Genomic DNA, 20,857 nt, shown 5'->3' with positions numbered 1-20,857 from the left:
TCACAATTTGAAAATTTTGAAAAATTTGAACGAATTTGTGTATTTCATACCATGGTGCCCATAGAGTATGGGCTCCAAGATTCAAATTGAGTATATACCTAATTTGAATGAGTATGAATTTTTTTAAATGTTTAGTTATGAACATTAACTTCTTTACTAACAAGTTCAAACAAGTTTGAACTGAGTTTGAACTTTTTTTTTGTTAGATTTTGGTTTTAGGTATATAACATCCAAACATATAATTCGCTAGATATGTAATAATGAATTGTAAAATAAAGTTGAGTTTGAGTTATTTTGTTTGTTAGGTATTGGTATGAATCAAATTCATATACCTAGGTATATAGTCATAATTTGAAAATTTTAAAAAATTTGAGAGAATTTGTATATTTTATAACTTGGAGCTCAGGCACCATGGAGTCCCATAGGGGTATCCTATATAGGATATATATATATATATATATATATATATATATATATATATATATATATATATATATATATATATATATATATATATATATATATATATATATATATATATATATATATATATATATATATATATATATATATATATATATATATATATATATATATATATATATATATATATATATATATATATATATATATATATATATATATATATGTATGTATGTGTGTGTGTATTACGTCAAAGAATATATGTGTGTGTGGATGCGCGACAGGGGCGAAATATTAGGGCGAAGTCGTCTCGCAGGCCGCTCGTGCAGCCATTTTATATGCAGAGCACATCATGGATACAGGATACTCCACGAGTACCGTTAAATAATGCGCTGCACGCGAGAGGTGCATATTGTAGATGCAATTAGCCGCCACGGCCTGATCTGATAGAGAGAGGCCGGCAGCCACGATACGCATCCGATAGTATAATACAGCGATATATTCCATCTGCATGCATTCAGCACGAGCCGACGATCCCAGTACACCCAACATGGCCACATGCACCATATCATCGCCAAATAACTCCAAAAGCTCCCATAAATTGGCCCCAAAAATTATCCCAACAATCCATCTATCCCGCCGTACAAAAACAAAACACAACATCGCTATCACGCTCTGCACTTATCTCCAGGCCCAACTCCCTTCCCCCACACCTCCGAATTTTTTTTATTTTTTAGACCTCATTAATTTTATTAATAGACCATTTCTAAAAGTATTTCAAGAAATGAATATTTTAGTTAGCTAGCCACAGTGGTGTGACAAGTATCTGGCGTGGCATACCAGTATTGCCATGCTAGCTACACGTGACGTGAGAGAGTTATTTAACCATGTCAGACGGGCTGGCGTGGTCAAAAGGTTTATTTCTTGAAAATACTTTTGAGAATGGTCTATTAATAAAATTAAAATATTAAAAGGTTTATAAAATAAAAAATTCTCCCCACCCTCAATAATTAGCGGCTCAGCCGTGTCACCACTAGGGTCCACCTGTCAGCGTCACCGACCCCATCCACCAGGCACCAGCTGAAGCCACAATATATATGTGTAACCGCATCGAACCAGACCACACAAATGACAAAACACACAAAAGTATATATATACAACGCACGGTGCAGAGCTGACACGTAGATAGTCGTCGTTGTTTTTTTGCCGGCGGCGAGATGGGGTCGTTGCCGGCGGCGGCGGAGGCGCGGCCGCACGCCGTGATGGTGCCGTACCCGGCGCAGGGCCACGTCACGCCGATGCTGACGCTGGCGAAGCTGCTATACTCCCGCGGCTTCCACGTCACCTTCGTCAACAACGAGTTCAACCACCGCCGCCTCCTCCGCGCCCGCGGCGCCCGCGCGCTCGACGGCGCCCCCGGCTTCCGCTTCGCCGCCATGGACGACGGCCTCCCGCCATCCGACGCCGACGCCACCCAGGACGTCCCGGCCCTCTGCCACTCCGTCCGCACCACCTGGCTTCCCAGGTTCATGTCGCTCCTCGCCAAGCTCGACGACGAGGCCGCCGCCGCCGCCGCCGCGGACGGCGCGGCGCGGCGCGTCACCTGCGTCGTCGCCGACAGCAACATGGCGTTCGGCATCCACGCCGCGCGGGAGCTCGGCCTCCGCTGCGCCACGCTCTGGACGGCCAGCGCGTGCGGGTTCATGGGCTACTACCACTACAAACACCTGCTCGACCGCGGCCTCTTCCCCCTCAAAAGTAGATCATCCATGGCGAACTTCCTAATTCAATTCTCTATCCATGCTAAAAAATTTGTACGTGTTTTGGCAGGCGAGGCTGACCTCAGCAATGGGCACTTGGACACGACGGTGGATTGGATCCCGGGCATGACCGGCGACCTGCGGCTGCGCGACCTCCCGAGCTTCGTGCGGAGCACGGACCGTGACGACATCATGTTCAACTTCTTCGTCCACGTGACGGCGAGCATGTCGCTGGCGGAGGCGGTGATCATCAACACCTTCGACGAGCTCGACGCGCCGTCGTCGCCGCTGATGGGCGCCATGGCCGCGCTGCTCCCGCCGATCTACACCGTCGGCCCGCTCCACCTGGCGGCGCGGAGCAACGTGCCGGCGGACAGCCCCGTCGCCGGTGTCGGGTCCAACCTGTGGAAGGAGCAGGGCGAGGCGCTCCGGTGGCTGGACGGCCGGCCGCCGCGCTCCGTGGTGTACGTCAACTTCGGGAGCATCACGGTGATGTCGGCCGAGCACCTGGCGGAGTTCGCGTGGGGGCTCGCCGGCAGCGGCTACGCGTTCCTGTGGAACTTGCGCCCCGACCTCGTCAAGGGCGACGGCGGCGCCGCCCCCGCGCTGCCGCCGGAGTTCGCGGCGGCGACGAGGGAGAGGAGCATGCTGACGACGTGGTGCCCGCAGGCGGAGGTGCTGGAGCACGAGGCGGTGGGGGTGTTCCTCACCCACTCCGGCTGGAACTCGACGCTGGAGAGCATCGCCGGCGGCGTGCCGATGGTGTGCTGGCCGTTCTTCGCCGAGCAGCAGACCAACTGCAGGTACAAGCGCACGGAGTGGGGGATCGGGGCGGAGATCCCCGACGACGTGCGGCGCGGCGAGGTGGAGGCGCTGATACGGGAGGCCATGGACGGGGAGAAGGGGAGGGAGATGCGGCGGCGCGTGGCGGAGCTCAGGGAGAGCGCCGTCGCGGCGGCGAAGCCCGGTGGCCGGTCCGTGCACAACATCGATAGGCTCATCGACGAGGTGCTCATGGCTTGAGAAATAATATGTATTTTTGCTATATTTGTGCATTTTGCTTAAAGAATTATTACACGGAGGACGCACACGTAACAGTAACACACCAGAATAAGTCGGAAGGTTCTATGTTTGTCATTGTGATGCTGGTTCTGTGGTACACTTGCCTCCATGACTTGACACTTGACAGTGCATTTTAAACTCGCGAGGACTTCTTCCGTTGCTTATATGTCACTAAAATAGTTATAAAAAGTAAAAAAAATAAGAAGATGTATTAATATGTTATATATCACTCCACAAATAAGCAACTTAAAATTTAATTTCTTTTTTTTTTCTTGCACTCCACAATCATAAGAATAAATTTTTATATGATTGCATGTTTGTAATATTCGTTGGTATCAACACACACAAAATTTAAACTCTAATAGGTAGTCATACAGCCAAGAATCCACACCGCACCATAAGTTCTTCTCCCTTCCCCAAAGTAATTGGACCAAACCAAAGTCGGAAGCTCATTTCTGTGCATATGCATGCGAACAAAAGCTTCCATGGCTGTCGACAAATTAAAGATACTTTTATTTTCATGCCTTGCAAGTTTTTTACAAATTGATCTCTATGTATAGTGATAGTTGTATTAATGGTTAATATTGTGAAAACAAAAATTGATGTGTCATCATCGCAATATATAACGCATCCGACTTCATTTGTCTGTGATACATTCAATTATCAATTTTGCTGAAAATATGCCACCACATTTTGGACATTCTCTGTTCTCTCCTATTTGTATGGATCGTACATGATCTATCTATTCTTTCAAGTGGGTTATCAAATGCTTTTAAGCGTTTTTTTGACAAATTGGTCCTTGCAGAAAACTTATTTCGAAACTAGTCCCTACCAAAAACTATATCCAGAAATAGGCCGTCGAATCAGCGCCAAAGCGGTTGGCGCTGAGGTTGTTCTTATCTGCGCCAACGGGACTGGCGCTGACATCGCGCCAGCGTGGCGGGCGAGGCGCGATGTGGCAGGGCCTCAGCGCCAATGCACTTGGCGCTGACACCTTGCACACCCTAAATAGACCGATGTGCGGCAATGAATTAACGGTGTCGCTCGTGGTGCAACGGTAAGTTTCTTTCTTGCTATATCTGAGGACTAGGGTTCGAATCCCAGGTCAGCCATTTTTGTTTTTTTTTAAAATCATCAATCTACGTGCGTACATATTAATGATGATCTCCATTTTCGTTTTTGTCTTCAAATCTTCAATGTACTTTTTTTTGTTTAAATTAATTTTTATTAAAAAGAAATATCACATTTAGTACAAATTTAAAAAGTAGAAGAATGGATTAAAAAAAGTTTAGAGACAACTTTTAAAAGAAATATCACTTTTTTATAAAAAAGAAATTAGAAGAATGGATTTAAAAAAACTTGAGTTTTTTTTAAAAAAATAAACAACAAGTTGAGAACTAAGGGTAAGTTTTATTCTAAAATGTCACGTGTTTTTTTAAAATTAAAACAACACTTGAGCTTGTAAAAGAAATATCACTTTTTAAAAAAATATTTAAAAGGAATAACACATTTAGTACATATTTAAAAATAAAAGAATGGACTTAAAAATACCTGAGCTTTGAAAAAGTTAAAACCGCAAGTTGAGAACTAAGTAAAAAAAAAAGTTTAGTAAAAACATAAAGGAGAGGGTTCGAACCCTGGTCACTGTAACGCCACCTTTCAAATACCTACCACTGAGCTAAGCCAAACCTAATTGTTGCTTTTGCTTTTGCTTTTATTTAGCCAGTATAAAGGCCAGCGCCGCTGTAGAACATATATTCTGATATTTATATTTATATATATATATATATTTAAAAAACAGAGAGCATCATTAATCATTTATATGTACTAATGTACGCACGTAGATTGAAGATTTGAAGAAAAAAAAAAGAACGAACAAGGCTGCCGTGATAGGGAGTCGAACCATGGTGCTAGGGTACACAAGCAAATGGTCATACCATTGCACCACAAGTGCATTGCTTATTAATGGCCACGCATCCTTTTAATTAGCCTGTACAAGGGGTCAGCGCCAAATACATTGGCGCTGAGGCCCTGCCACGTCGCGTCTCGCCCGCCACGCTGGCGCGATGTCAGCGCCAGTCCCATTGGCGCTGATATGAACAACCTCAGCGCCAAAGAGGTTGGCGCTGAGCCGACGGCCTATTTCTAGATATAGTTTTTGGTATGGACTAGTTTCGAAATAAGTTTTCTATAAGGACCAATTTGTCAAAAAAACGGTGCTTTTAATGCAAATTTTCTTATATAATTTGTGTTAGAAATATGACTGAAAATTACAATATATAATTATAGTACTAAATTTATGGTATAATTACAATATAAGTCCAGGTAATTTATAATGTAAAAATGATTTGACTTTTTTTTAAAATGTTGTGCCATAAATATTGCTACCCTCTTAAATCATAGATTTCCAAGAGTTCTCTTGCACTCATTTTGGATGTATTTTTCTGTATATATTTAACATATATAACAGTAGGGCTTTGTTCGAATATGAGTTTTGATTTAGCTTACTAGTGGCATTTAAATCGAGATGGGTCATTAATAAATTAAGTATTAACTATTATAAATACAAAATTTGATTTATTCATTCTTCTAAAAAAAGAATCTCTATATATAGAGAAAGCTTTTGAAAAAATAACATTGTTTAGCTATTCGGGAAATATGCTTATAAGCCTAAATTTCTTTTTCTCCTTCCTACTTCGTTGTAATTTTTTGTTAGGGAAACCTCCGTCCTCGCACTAATGGCCTCAATTATTTGTAGAGAAGTTTCATATAATCACTTGAATAAATTGCATGTATTTTCAACAATTGGCATAACTTTATTATATTCGAAAGCAATTTTGGATTTTAAATTTTGGTTTTTTTAAAGAACTTTTAGTTATATTTTTAAAATTATCTTCTCAGCAATCCTGAAAATAGAGCTAGACATCAAAAGTGACAAAAATATCACTTAAAACAATCTAAAAATTTAAAATTTGGTTTGGAGTAAAATTTAAAGTAGTGCCAAACAAAGCCGTAATAATTGAGCTTACGTAAGAACTTCCACTGATATTTTGGAGGTACCGGTGTCCTTTTTGCAACCTTTTTTCCAATAAAGACTTTGTAGATACAAGCGCTAGTGTGAGGTTTACACGTGGGGAAGTCTTAGCAAGGAGCCAAGTAGTAGTTTGATCGTGTCTACTGAAACTATTCAGTTTAATCGTACAAGTTAAGGTACGTTTACTGTTCAATGATTGAAATCCAATCTTGACAGGAAAAATACGCAGTGAATTAAAACTCAAAACTACAATAGAAAATAAAACAAACACTTGAGATTTATCCAAATCATGATGAGTAAAACTTTTTTATATCAATGTTGTTACCCATAAGATATGAATCTTTCTTATACAAAAGTAACGTAGGATATAAAACTTTTACTCATAGTTAAATCTAGGGGTAAAAGTTTTGCTCATAGTGACGTGAACAAATATCAAATGTCTATTTTTTTTATTTTATGATAGTTTCTATATTTCCATCATATGTATGTTTTTGATTATATATTTTCTCCAGTTTACCGGCTAACAATCACATGGAAATAAATATCTCTAACGAGAGGATAAAGCTATACGCTACTACATAAATGCACTTTGGTATCGGTTGGGAAAACCCATAGGTACCGGATTTTCTAGCCGACACCAATCGGGTGGCAGCGATGGGGGGAATCAAAGGTGTTGGTCTTAAACGGTACCTCTTAGGTTCCAGGAATAAAAACAAAGATGACTCGATGATTGGCTTGAATAAAGCATTTCCCGATCACCCTGAGATCCCCATCCAATTAAGAAGCATCCCCTGAGATCCCCATCATCCCCATTCAAGAACATAATCACGTAATAAACATTGATGAATAAAATCACATACACAAAATCAGCAGAGGAGAACACACTGAGAGGTGGTGGTGATGGGTGGCAGGGTGGCACCAAGAGCCTCCTCCATGGCCTCCGCTCAGGCGACAGATGCGGAGGCTATAGTGAGGTCGTCAAACACGACTGTGGGGCTCGCGACAAGTGGAGGACCAAGCTGAGTGGAGCCCTTGAAGCTGGCACTGGTAACGCTACTGTAGTCGCTGGTGACGGAGCAAGGGCTCCCACCGGCGGACTTTGGTGCCTTGTCGATGCCACTGCTTCAGGGTGCTGATTGGAAAGGAGACAAAAGGAGGGATTTGTGGATCTAGCCTTCTTTTCCATCGCCGTCACCGCTGGATCTAGTCGTCCTAGCAGTCATGCGGTCACGCCACCGGATCCTGTGGCCGGGCATTGGTGAGCCGCAGCTTTCGGCCTCCTCGCCATCACTGTCCGGTGGTGGAGGAGGAGGAATCAATCGAGACCGTGACGTATGGTAGAGGAGGAGTAGGAAGAGGGGCGGCAAATAGAGAGGAGGAGACATGCATAGTCGGGGAGGAGCTCGACGAGGGGAGGAGGTTGGAGACGAGCTGAGAGAGAGAGATGGCGAAGGGTAGGGATAAGAATGGAGAGACATAGTCGTCAAGAGAGAGGATGGGTAGGCGTGGGTGCATGGGTGGATGAAAAAGGATATGCTGGCTCGGCTTGGTTTTTATGGTGCCAGTTCATTTAAAAAAACCAACACTTAATATATTATAGGTTCCGATTCTTTGAAAAACAAAACTAATAATATTTGTCCCGGTTTTCTATTAAAACCTGTCACCTATGTCATCACATGGGTGCTAATTCTCCCAAACGGTGCCTCGCGGGCACGCTCGGGTGGGAAAAAACACTAAATAAGAAATGGTTGGTGCCAGGAAGGTGATGGAGGAAAGTTGAATAGAAATTAGAATAAAAGTTGATTGACGAATTAATAAACAAACACTCTAAAGAGCGTTAGAGGTGCTTATAATTTTGTTACAAATTTTAATATTGGAACCACTTACATTTAAAATGGAAGAAGCAGCCGTCCTATGTGGAGTCGTGGAGATCCCGGGCACTAGCTGGGGAGAAATCGTTGGCACAGATTGAGAAAAAGGCTTTACACTAGGGAGGAATCGTTACATATGCGGAAGCAGCCGTTGCTTACACACAGTATGGGCATCCAAATCAATCATTCAGCAATCAAACCATCAGCAGGCCGGGTAGCAGTAGCAAATGTTGAAACGTAGGAGTATACACTGCACCGCGCAAGTGCACGATGATCTCATCAAATAGATCTAGCGTACGTGTGCATAGACTTATCCATTGATCTGCTTGACCGATCGAGATTTTTTTTTTTTTAGAACCGGACCGATCGAGATGGATCTACAAATATATGGCTTGGATGGCTGCGACGTGTACGATAATGGAGACAAAGGCGATAGACCATGAGCAGTAGTGGCGTCACGGCCGGCCAAAACTTCCAGGCGTACGTACGCCGCTCAACGCCCGTGGGGTCCGGCTGGTTACTGTTGTTGTGCAATAATATGATCGTGGGGGTACGGTCCGATGTTAGCTTGTCCGGTGTTAGCTTTCTCCTTAGCTATTTAGACATTATCGTTACTTGGTAGTAGTGGTGGTGGTATTTTTTTTCTTTACCTGCTACTATCTTCCAGGGCAATAGTCTTATAGTTTTTTATATTCTATTTAATGAATTATCATGTTGTCTTGTGCTTATCGTTCAAGAGAAATATGAGCTCGCTGTATTAGCAAAATCTCCATGCGGTTTCCTTAATTTTGTTAGCCATTTGGCGATGTCCTGAGGATTATTAATAAAATATTTATTAGTTTTAAAAGCTGGATATTATGTTAGAAGAATATATTATACGAATTAAATAAAATGGTTATGATCGGTTCATATGAGAAAGCAATTAGAAAGTTGAATGTCAGAAACTGCTATATTTTGGGACGTAAGGTGTATATATATATGTTTCCATTCTGAAAGTTCAATATATATGCTATTGTTCACAAAAGTTCAATAACTTGTAACCAAATTTTTAATGCATGAACAACGTTAATTAAACTCGTGTGGAAGCATATATCTATTGCTCTAAGAAGAGTGGGGATCCCATCAACTCACGGGTTGGTGGGGACCAAGACTATTAGTTTCTTACTTTCTTTAGCAAAGATATTCATCGTTAATGGACAAAGATCAGCTCTAGGCTGCACAATATCTCAATTGCACTGCATGCAAGCATTCAATAGTTAGCCTAATACTACCTCCATCCATTATAGGGATTATACATTCTCTTTTAAAGATATAATGATAGAGAGAAAATACTATGATACCTCTATTAAACGAGTATTTGGTGTAGGTGTGCGTGGGTAGTTGAAGGTTAACATAGAAAAAAATAAATTAAAATTGATTAATGTGATAGTTAGTACACTATAATTTTTTATATTATAGGATAGAGGCTATAGTAAAAGGTGTACAATGCTAAGGCCATCTGAGCGTCCTCGCTCGATTACTCATCGTGCATTATTGCTTGCGCAAGTGCTTACGTTAATACTACATCCTTTCATAATCATCACGTTCTTTTTGAAAATAATCATCATAATATATATATATATAATATGTATCTTTTTATTTATTGACGTAAAAGTAAATGTGCATCATTTAATATGTCCATGCATGCAATTAGCCAAGATTAACTAATTTGCGGATGTAACTCCACACAACATTTAAAGCGCGGTGCAATCCATGAGATACAACACTACTACAATACCGATTATCACGTGCGGGCTAACCGATTTTTTCGTGAGGGAGGATGGTGTTGTTATTTCTTAACGACATTACTAGAAATATAATTTTCAGCAATGACACAGAAATACTCCTAGTATTTATGGTTACAGAGTTCATCCGCAAGCGTACGGATATACTATTGTAGCATTTTACCCGAGAATATTCCAATGGTATCATATTTATTTAATCCTGTGAGAAGATCATAGTAGAGAGAACCTGACTAATAATTTATATGTTACTTGTAATAATTATAGTCTAAGCAGGGGTTAAGATAATCCAAGGGTAGAGTGACACAAGCAGGGGCTACTCATTCTCATACTAAGTTATCTAAGCTAAGTCGAAAGAAAATAGAAAGAAAATTTATTCCGTATACATACATCCTAGTTATCTGACATACTAGCTAATACCCTCTATCCGATGCCCTCCTGGTACTTCAAGAAGCAACTCCTGACTGCCGAGTTCCTTACGACAGCCCGTTATGACTATACAACCGAGGCTAAATACGGAGTAGTACCCTCCCCAGGAAATTAATTTAGGACTATATAGACGCGCGGAGGAATACCCGTACTGAGCTGTCACCATCGGTGGCCCACCTCTTATCCGCAGCATATAACCCCAAATAATGATATCCTGTAATCTAGACACCATGCCTAAATTACCAGATACTACTCTAATATCATCGTCATGACATAGATTAATTGCATAAGCAAACACTATACCCGTACCGATGCATCTCTCAGATAAGCTAACAGTATAATCAGTATAACATGAATATAAAATAAAGTTGGTATTCATATACTCGGAAAGTATTCCAATACCATAAATGTATATAGAAGAGTATTCTAATAAATGTACAAAGCTTACAAAAGAGAATAGAAGAGCTACTAGAGCTATACCCGAACTCTTCCGAAGGCTTCCGGACTCGGATTTCTACTCTATTCCTATTCCACTAGCTTAAGACTACTAAACTAACTTGAGAGAATATTAGAGAGCTCTTGCTTGAGGTGTGTGTTGAAATGGAGAGAGTGAGGGGTTTATATAGCCTCCCAATGACGGTTGTGACGGTTGGAATGGTCGGAAATACCCTCCAACCGTCATTGGGAGCTAATCCACATAGTCCAGCCGCAATCCTGCATCCAACGGCGCCAAGATGGGTTCAGCCGAACCAGCGGTTCGGCCTTCGGCCGAACCATGGACTGGGCTATCCTAGCCCATCTTCGATTGGCGGCCTCCTCTATTGCTCTTCTCTGCAAACTTATGAATTTTGGCCTAATCCATCGTGTCAACTCTGTGTTCTTGGCCCATTCATACATAAGTCTGATTCTCGACATCGTCCGATTGATTTATCGTCTAATTTGATGTCGATTCTCTTCCACTTAATGGTTATTCTCTGCAAAAGGTTACTGAACCAAATACTAGTGGAATATTATTATTCTAACATGGATATGCAATGCAAGCATAAGTAGTTCTCCTCTATTTTAGTAATATTGACGGTCGAAACTGATCGCTAACGACCGTCAACAGGCGCCCGCACGCACCTAGTCGTCTAGGAAAATCGTGATTTTCGCGTGCGGGAGCTTAAGCCGCCTACACGGAAAAACAAAAAATTGAAACAAAAAAAGAAAAAAAAAACCCTAACCCTAATCCGCCACCGCCGTCACCCCTGCGGTCGCCGGCTACGGATCCGCCGCCCGCTCCCGTCACCGGCGCCGAATCCGTAGTCGCACATCGACACACAATGATCTCACATCACAAGAACACATCTCACATCAACAAATGAAATCCAAGAACGCATCTCACAAATCACAAAGAATCACAAATAACAAAGAGAATAGCAAAGAGATAAGGAGAGGGAGAGATAGATCCGCTGGTCGCCGATGCCGTCGTGCCACCTTCACGCCGGTCGCCGACGCTATCGCCCCACCTCCACGCTGTCCGCTGACGCATGCCGCCGCTCCGCCGGGCCCCCTCCCCTCCACCGGATCTACAAGGGAGGGGAGGGGCCGCGCGCCGCCAGATTCGCCGCCCCCTCCGCCGGATCTGCAAGGGGAAGGAGGGGAGGGGGCGCGCGTGCCGCCGGATCCGCCGCGGCGGACAGAGATGTGTGCTGGCGCGGTTAAAAGCGGTGGGCCCATGCAGGTGAAAATTTGTGTGCGGTTGGTTTAAGCCGTCCGCACGGTATGCGCTTTCCCATGCGGGTGACAACCCGGCGCCTGTCCCCCTATTTTTCCATGCGGTTCCACTTATGGACCACATGGAAACAAAAGGGGTGGCGTCTATCATGTAGTAGTGCGAAGTGATTAACCATTTTGATCAATGGGAATTAATTGCATAGCCTGTATGTTGTCTACTTGTCGAAAAGGCTAATGAGCGATCAGCCGCGCGCGCCATCCCCCGCGCGACTAGACACTTGTCGCGCTCGGAGAGGGGGGCGCGGGCAGCACGCGGTTTCTCCTTTTTTTTTGGTTTTTTTTGCGCATGGTTTTCTTCTTTTCTGTTTTTTTCTCTTCGTATCTTTTTCGTCCGGTTTTATTTTCTTTTTTTGCACATGTTTTTTTTCTGTTTTTTTTTCTTTCTGTATCTTTTTCAGTTTTTTCGGTTTTTTAATACGCATGTATATGCATGTATCTAAACTTTACATACGCGTATACAAAGTTTATATATATATATGTATGTACGGGATGTAAAGTTTGTATACGCGTATATAAAGTTTGTATTAGTACGTACATATAAAAACGTAAAAAAATACACGTATATAAACTTTATATATGTTATATATATGTGTATATAAACTTTGTATACGTGTATATAAAATTGGTATACGTACGTATAAAAACCAAAAAATACACGTATACAAACTTTATATATGTGTATACAAACTTTGTATACATGTATATAAAATTGGTATACGTACATATAAAAACCTAAAAGTACATGTATATAAAGTTTGTATTTGTACGGATATAAAATTTGCATACATATGTATTAAAAACAGAAAAAGATTCGAAAAGAAAAAAATGAAACGGAAGGTACGTAAGAAAAACAGGAAAAACAAAAAAAAGAGAAAAAAAAAGGAAAAAAGCGGGGCGCTCACATGAAAGAAAAGAGAAACCGAAAAAAGAAAGGAAAACGCGGGCACTCCAAGCGACGCGCCGTCCGTGTATGCAGTAGCAGAGAGGAGAGACCAGAGGGAGGTTAGAACTGATCGCGCGTTGGTCAAGGGGCGCGACTGATCGCCCGTTAGGCCTCCCCGTCTACTTTGTCTTTGATGCCTGCGCCTTTTTTCCTAGGTGTCAGTAATTGACTTGGTCATGCCTTCCAGAGTTTCTCTGACATAATGTTCGATGTACGCATGCACCCATGGATGTCACTTTTGAGATGCTAGTTTAATTTTTTTTGCCATATAAGGTCAGTATCACGGGTTACCATTTGGCTATCTTTCAATCCCCTGGCCTTTTTAATAGTTTTTTATTTTATTTTATTTTATTTTATTTTATTCTTATATTTTTAGAGAAAGGTATTTTTTACCCGTCCTCTACATTTAACCGGATATATATAGCGCTTTAAGTCGGGAACTTAGCCCCTCAAACATCCCAATCTAAAATTCACTCGTATAAAGATTTGAATTCAGTACCTTGTAAACATATCCTATGCGCACAAACATCCCGTGCATACTAACTAGCAAATGTCACGAAAATATAAAAAAGAATTGGACATTTACTCCTAATAGGCTTTGCTTCAATGGGCTTGAATACTAGGCCTGGGCTGAGATTTTCATTCAACTTCCTAGCTGGGATTATGACCCATATGAGTATATGTTTTCGGACGAAGTGCGTGGACACTCAAATATACTACTTCCCTGTACATTTCTAAAGAAAAAAGTATGACGAGTTCAGTAGTTGTTGGAGAATGGAGAACATCATAGGTCATCAACCTCAGATTCAGTTTACGCGTCTAATTCAGCTTTAGTTTATATACTTGTCTAATCCAAGGAACTGGACTGATGGTTGATATATGAATTTTTATGTTTAAAATCTATACTCCCTCCTAAAAAAAAACCTAAACTTCTAGGAGTTTAAATTTTGTCCAAAAAATCCACTTCTATTACCTGCTCTCAGCATATAAAAGAAGAAGTTTTATCTTTTCAATACCCTTTACTTATCTATTACTCTTACTATTTTTTTAATGATTAAGGATATTTTATTCATTCTCACTCTCCACTAATTCTATGTTAAGATGTTAGGAATATTTTTTTTGAGAGAGAGGGAGTACGTTCTTTCCAAATCAAGGCCGGATTCCCCCTCCCATCTGAGCTCAGCTGTTCGACAATGATGATCGTGTTTTGCATGCACTACTTCCCACAAAGACCATACTACCAAATGTTTCAGATTGCGATGGAATTGAGTTCCCAATGCCTTCCTTTCCTAGCTACCAGTCTGTGCTATTCGATCGTATCACCATCATCTTCTGTTCAGGTAGCTCATGGAACTCTATATATAATTGGGTCAGTTGGGCGTTTGTTGCCACGTTCTTATAGACATGGACCCTCTGCCCAATGGCGGAGCCAGAATTTTTTCAAGTATAGGGCTCAATTAGTTGAATTTATATAATTTTGTCTTTATCTTCTAGTTTTTAAAATTTTAAAATGGAATTTCAATGCATATTTAGGATCAGGAGTAGGGCTGTAGCCCAAGCTGCCCTACTCCTGTCTCCGCCCCTGTCTCTGCCTGGTGCGCAATGCGTATGTGTATCTCTAAGGTTTGTATGCAGCGAGGTGAACTGTGAATGGCATAACTCACAAGACAATTATATTATTTACCAACCATTGGGATGATGATCAGTTATGTGCTCATGGACTACCTCGAGCATGCATGTGTACTGCAGCTTATGAAATGTTCTGTTTTAGGATGATAGTATATTTATTGCGTTGGTGATTAATTTCTCAGACAATGACTAATGAGACAAGTACATCCTTTCAACAAACCATCCGATACATTGTACACTAAACTCTTCAAGATACACACCAAAATTTACTTTCCTATGGTAGGATTTTACTGCTACAAACATTATGGTGTACGAGAAATTAGAAGTAGATTAGTTCTAGAGAACATGACAGTGTCCAGTTCGACTCGTTCTTAGCTAGATTGATTTGCTATAATTGGGTTATCTGGAAAGTCAATAATTTAAAGTTATTTGGAATAGGTACGTACATTCTTGCTGGACAACAAAAAGAAAATAGAACAAATAAAAATACATCTATTTGTTCAGACATTTATTGCTTTTGGTCAAAGGGAAAGTGTTTGAGGAATTCAATCTTATGGAAATATCCATATATATGAAACCTTTGAAACAAAAGAGTCATTACAGATTCCTTCGAAATTCAGATAAATATATGTTAATTTTCGATAGAAACTTTGGAAGAAAACAAGCATGAGATCTCATTGTCCCATCTCATGTTTTCTCATTCCCATATCTTGAGTTTCTTGGTTTTTCCTATGTTTCATCTGAATGAAATTTTCAAAATTTTCTTCTGTTTTTAATCTAGTAAGAATACAGTGAACAAAAACATTCTATTCTTCCGTTCTTTCCATTCTTTTGTTTTTACAATCCAGTAAAACAAAGAAGTACTAAATTTCTGGAGCAGGGCCTTAGAGGATAATACGTTTTTGGCACAAGAGAGGATGGTCAACCCTTAATCTTATCGGTGTCATTTTTAAATAATCCGGTCTTTGCTCAACGAGCTACAACCAATTGTTATAGAAATTCACTCAAAAGTGACCACACACCAAATGGTTCACACGAACACACCAAAATTTAACAAAATGCAAGTACAAACTAATAAGCACCAACACAAGATAAAGAAATCATAATTTATAGAATCCTATTTGTGAATCACCACCCGAAGTTGGCAAAAAACTGCATGACCGTAGACTCAAGTTTCCAACAAGCATTCTCTATTAGCTTGATATCGTCATCACACCTTTATAGTTGAGCCCAACACCAGAGGCAATACATTGCTCTAAAAAGTACCAGTATGTAAGATTATGATGGTGATCTATAAAAAATCATATCATTTCTACTAAGACATAGAGGCCAGCATATAGCTTATTTGTCTTTGTATCAATACCCACAAGCCAATTCCTAAAAATATGAGATATACTATGTGGAGGATATAACCTAGAAGAAAATTGTTTTGCTCCATAGAAATCTTGCAAAATGACAATCTACAAACAAATGATGTATTGTCTCATTTTCAAAAGAATATCTCATACTACTATTCCAATTCTATCTAACCAAATTATCTTGAGATAATCTCTTATATGCCATTGAAAATTGGTCTGATCCCTTATATGGCACTGAAAATTGGCTCTTCACTTATATGCCACTGTTCCAAATTTACACACCCTCTCATGTCACTCCCGTCTGTTAACCGTTAACTCTTAAGTAAAAAAGACATATTTGCCCTTCTGAGTATAGGACATGTCTAACCGTTAACTCAGAAGGGCAAATACATATTTTTTACTTGAGAGTTAACGGTTAACACACTGTCAATAGACGAGAGTGGCATGAGAGAGTGAGCAAATTTGGACCAATGGCATATAAGGGAAGAGCCAATTTTTAGTGGTATATAAGGGATTATCTCAATTATCTTTTGTTAATACTACCCCTTTAAGCAAATACCACATAAAAATATTGATCTTAAGAGACATCTTAAGTTTCTAAATAATATTATTCCTTTCAACACAACCATTATTAATTAAGATTAAGTGCATAGATCATATAGAGAATTGACCACTTTGATGAAAATTCAATTTAGAAATGTCATTTTCTTCTAACAAATGTATTTGCACAATTAAAGCATATAAGTTATACCAATAGATCAAATTTTGTCTTACGTACTAATGCTCTACTAAAAGAAACATTAAGTGAAACATAACTCATAATATGCAATCGAAAAATTTCTCCTACGAACTATAGAGTACAAAGACGGGTATATGTCCTTAAGGGCTGTATTTCCTAACCATTTATCTTCCCAGAATCTGACTTGTTTACTATTATTAATTAATTATCCAGGAACCCATATTTAACAAAGTACTGTTAATTTCACGAGTCCTGACAAAAATGGGAGTCCCTCCTGCCAAATTGAGTTATTGATTTATTATTTGTCATTGTCTGAATACTCGTGATGGTATTCTTTGCTGTACTAAAGTTTGGCGTGTTATCTTCAAGCTATACACATGTTTCTTTGACACATAGATCCTCGGTGTATGTAAATCATGTATATTCCGATGTGTTTTGCATGCTTTGCGTCCTACTAGACCTGCCAGTGGTGCGGATTTGTACGTGTAATGAACCAACACCTATATACTCCTTCAACTTCTTATCTCCTCCCCCCATCTGATCTCAGTAGAACATGCAAAGAATATTATTATCTTCATCTTTATATTCGTCTTTGTTTCACAAAAACATGTAAAAACACTACTATAAAAACCCTCATAGGGACTGACCTTATAGGTGTTTGGTTTTTTTAAAAAATTGGTACTTATAGGCCTTTTCCCACCTCTGCACAGTGAAAAAAAATAAAGAACCAGCCCCTTTAAGAATTATAGGTGGCAGTTCATTAGTTAAAACCGGTACCAATACTATAAGTATTATATTATAGGTGTTGGTTTTTCTATAAAACCGGCACCTATATATTGAACCAAGCTGACATGGGCGAGCCGAGCTGGCCGCCTATATCCACTCGTGCATGTTTCCTTCTTATCCTTATCCACAATCGCACACGTCAATCGCGCGCCTTTCCTCTTCTCCGCTGCGCCCTCCTCCTCCCTCCCCTCTAGCCCCTTCCCTGGTTCCCTCCCCTTCGTCCTCTCCAGCCCCCTCTCCACTCGTCTCCGCGGCCCTCCTCTCCCTGCCGGCGAACTTATCCTCTCCTTTCCTCCTCCTCCTCCTCCTCCTCCTCCTCCGTCCGTCCTCTTCCTCTCCGATCCATATGCAAGCAGTGCCCGGGAACAGCGGGCGGCGACAGCGCCCTCCCCTCCACCGTATCTGGCTGTAGGGGATGTGGCAGGCGGCGACGCCCGAGGGGAGGCGACAGCGGCACCCGACCCTCCCCTCCGGTGAGAAAGAAGGTAGAGCAGAGAAGCCTGGTGGCCAGCCCCTCGCCCTCCCCTTCCCAATCTCTATTGTAGATTTTTTGTAGATGTTTTTTGTGAATTTGTGGATGATTTTGTTGTTGAGTATGTTCATTCGATCTGTGATGTCAATTTGATGTGGGGATTTGGGATTTCAATTTGATTTGGGATGTCGAGAGCAACTCGATGTGGGGCGGTGACGGCGTTTGAGTTCGGCTCAATTCGAGCCAGCTCTTTTTGGTTTACTTGTGCGAATATATAGGTGTTGGTTGTACTTTTCGTATAGGTGTTGGTTTCTTCTATTGGGGCCGACTAATTGGTGATGAGTGAAAATCTGGCACCTATGAACCCTTGCAAACCGGCACCTATGCCATGTTATGTAGCAGTGAGAACAAACACTGAATTAATGCAGAGGCCTTATCCACATCACTTGTCATATTAAATCTTTTCGATTTCGATGACTTGAGTCCATAATGCCTCCTATTCCTATCGGTGCGCGCTATTCCTGACCCCATCATGTTTTGTGATTTGGTAGCTCATGGAATTCTATACATTCGATCAGTTGGGCGCTGTTGCCATACTCTTATAGACATGGACCCTTGGCCTACTATATAACAGGGCTCTATATGCATGCAGCGAGGTGAATTGGGTATAGCTCACAACACAATCATTCACCAGCCAATCAGCCATTGGATGGTGATCAGTTATGTGCTCACATGGAGTACATATCAAGATTTAATTTGCCTGCTACCACATGTGCAACTAAAAAAATGTTAAAGTTTTAGGATGGTAATAGTATATGTGTTGCATTGGTGATTTCTAAGACAAGTACATCTTTTCAACAACTATTTTGTACACTATTCAAGGTACACACCAGCGAGTGTGTTATACTGTTATGGACTATGTAGAGGTCGGGATTATCCTATTTTCTAAAAAAAAAAACTGTTATGTGGACCTTTTGTTGGCAGCAGAGGTCGGAACTGCACTAGACAATGTTAATGTCTCTTAAAGAAAAGAGTTCATTAGAAATTGGCTATAATAGGGTCATTTGGAAAGCTAAGTAATAATTTATGGCCCCATCATTTCGATATATTTGTAAACGAAAAATAAAAATTTTATATGCGTATTCTTAGCGATCTAATAGCAAAGGCTGAAAATAAACTTGATAAGAAAACCCCAAAATCAACTCCAAATTTAGTTGAAAATTTAAATTTTTGCTGATAAGTATAAACATAAGCGAAAAGATGAGGTTGTTATAGAGTTCCCCGAAACTGGTATATTCTTGTTGAGTACCTTTGCCTCTCAAACTGCTGGAGAGCAAAAGTAACTGAAGCAGTAGTTCAGATCATAGACAAAGAAGGTTTTTTTCTCGATAAAGGAGAAATGTAAAATTGTTTCAGGAATTCAATCTTATATGGAAAAAATTCTGTATGAAACCCTTTGTAACAAAGAGTTGCCCCTACCAATTCATCTGAAATTCATACGAAGTATATGTGCATTTTTTTAATATAGGAACTTCTGCAGGAAACAAGCATGGGGTCTCAATGTCGCACCTCATGTTTTCTGATTCCCATGTCTTAAAATTTCTTGTTCCTGTGTCTCATCTAAACAACAGTTTCAAAATTTTATTGTACTCCTAATCTAGGAAGAATACAATCGACATGACATTCTATTCTTTTTTATTTTTTCATTCTTGTGCTTTTACAATCCGGTATTCTTGCCTAATTTTCTGGAGCAGAGCTGCTAGAGTGAATAATAGGTTTATGATAGTAGAAGGATGATCAAACCTTTATATGCTCATACTATTCTGGTGGATTTGGTGTTGTGTCTGAGATACATTTGACTCTTGGTGGTATGGTTTGCTGTACTTAAAAAAAAGTTTGTTGCGTTCTCTTTGAGCTATCTTTGCATATTTCTTTTGGCATAGAGAACCTCCACTTACACCAAGATAAACTATGCAGGTTGTCATTTTGGCGATCGGACTATGTCTATATATACGGGAGTAAAGTTGAGCTTATTGGATACTGTTTAAGGCTCTCTTTGTTTAGGCTTAGACTTATTGGCTTACTTTTAAGACAACTTATTGGCTTATATGATTTATAAGTTGGTGGATTTAATGTCCTAAGTTTGGTGGTGGAGTCATACATCTACCTCATTTAAGTCAATAAAGCTTCTCCAACCTAGCTTTTGGCTTAGCCCTCTTTGTTTAGGCTTAGGCTTATTGGCCTAGACTTTTAAGTCAGCTTATTGGCTTATATGATTTATAAGCCAATGGATTTAATGTCTTAAGTTTAGTGGTTGAGTCATACATCTACCTCACATAAGCCAAAAAAGCTTCTCCAATCTAGCTTTTGGCTTAATAGTGTTAGAGTAGCTTGTGGCTTCAAAAAAGCCAAACGGAAAAGCTGCTTGTTTGTTTAGGCTTAGACTCTTTGATTTATAAGTTGGCTTATAAGCCTAAACAAAGAGGGCCTTAATAGTGTTAGAGTGGCTTATGGCTTTAAAAAACTCAAATGAAAAAGCTGCTTTTTTGTTTAGGCTTAGACTTTTCGTCTTATAAGTTAGCTTATAAGTCTAAATAAAGAGGGCCTAATTTGTATTGTACTGCCTTTGACAAAGCATGGTTCATTAGATCTTGTGTGTACAAAATAAATTGAAATTTCTGCTTCTCAACTCCAGATGTCTAATATAATGAAATGGATCCTCATGCTTTATATTAGAAATTAAAATATCAATATTACTGCTCTAGTACTTGGACTGACTCTGGAATACTCACAA

The 20,857-nt window shown here is 40.4% G+C and overlaps 1 protein-coding gene and 1 long non-coding RNA gene across 2 annotated transcripts; both read left to right on the top strand.

The window, feature by feature from the left end:
• Positions 1–1,545: 1,545 nt before the first annotated feature.
• On the top strand, positions 1,546–3,320 carry LOC4335474 (7-deoxyloganetin glucosyltransferase). Its single transcript, XM_015781511.3, has 2 exons — positions 1,546–2,181; positions 2,254–3,320. Exons 1-2 carry the CDS (start codon positions 1,641–1,643, stop codon positions 3,204–3,206), a joined length of 1,494 nt encoding a protein of 497 aa, XP_015636997.1. The 5' UTR covers positions 1,546–1,640; the 3' UTR covers positions 3,207–3,320.
• A 14,430-nt stretch (positions 3,321–17,750) lies between these two features.
• LOC136356110 (uncharacterized) lies at positions 17,751–20,683 on the top strand. Its single transcript, XR_010740810.1, has 2 exons — positions 17,751–18,076; positions 20,041–20,683. It is a non-coding gene; the product is annotated as an uncharacterized lncRNA (long non-coding RNA).
• The last annotated feature ends 174 nt before the right edge of the window (positions 20,684–20,857 follow it).

Source organism: Oryza sativa, chromosome 4 (assembly GCF_034140825.1).
Source record: "Oryza sativa Japonica Group chromosome 4, ASM3414082v1".
Taxonomy (NCBI): Eukaryota; Viridiplantae; Streptophyta; class Magnoliopsida; order Poales; family Poaceae; genus Oryza; species Oryza sativa.
Note: the sequence above shows the minus strand (reverse complement) of the source record. Positions and strands in the feature narration are given on the sequence as shown.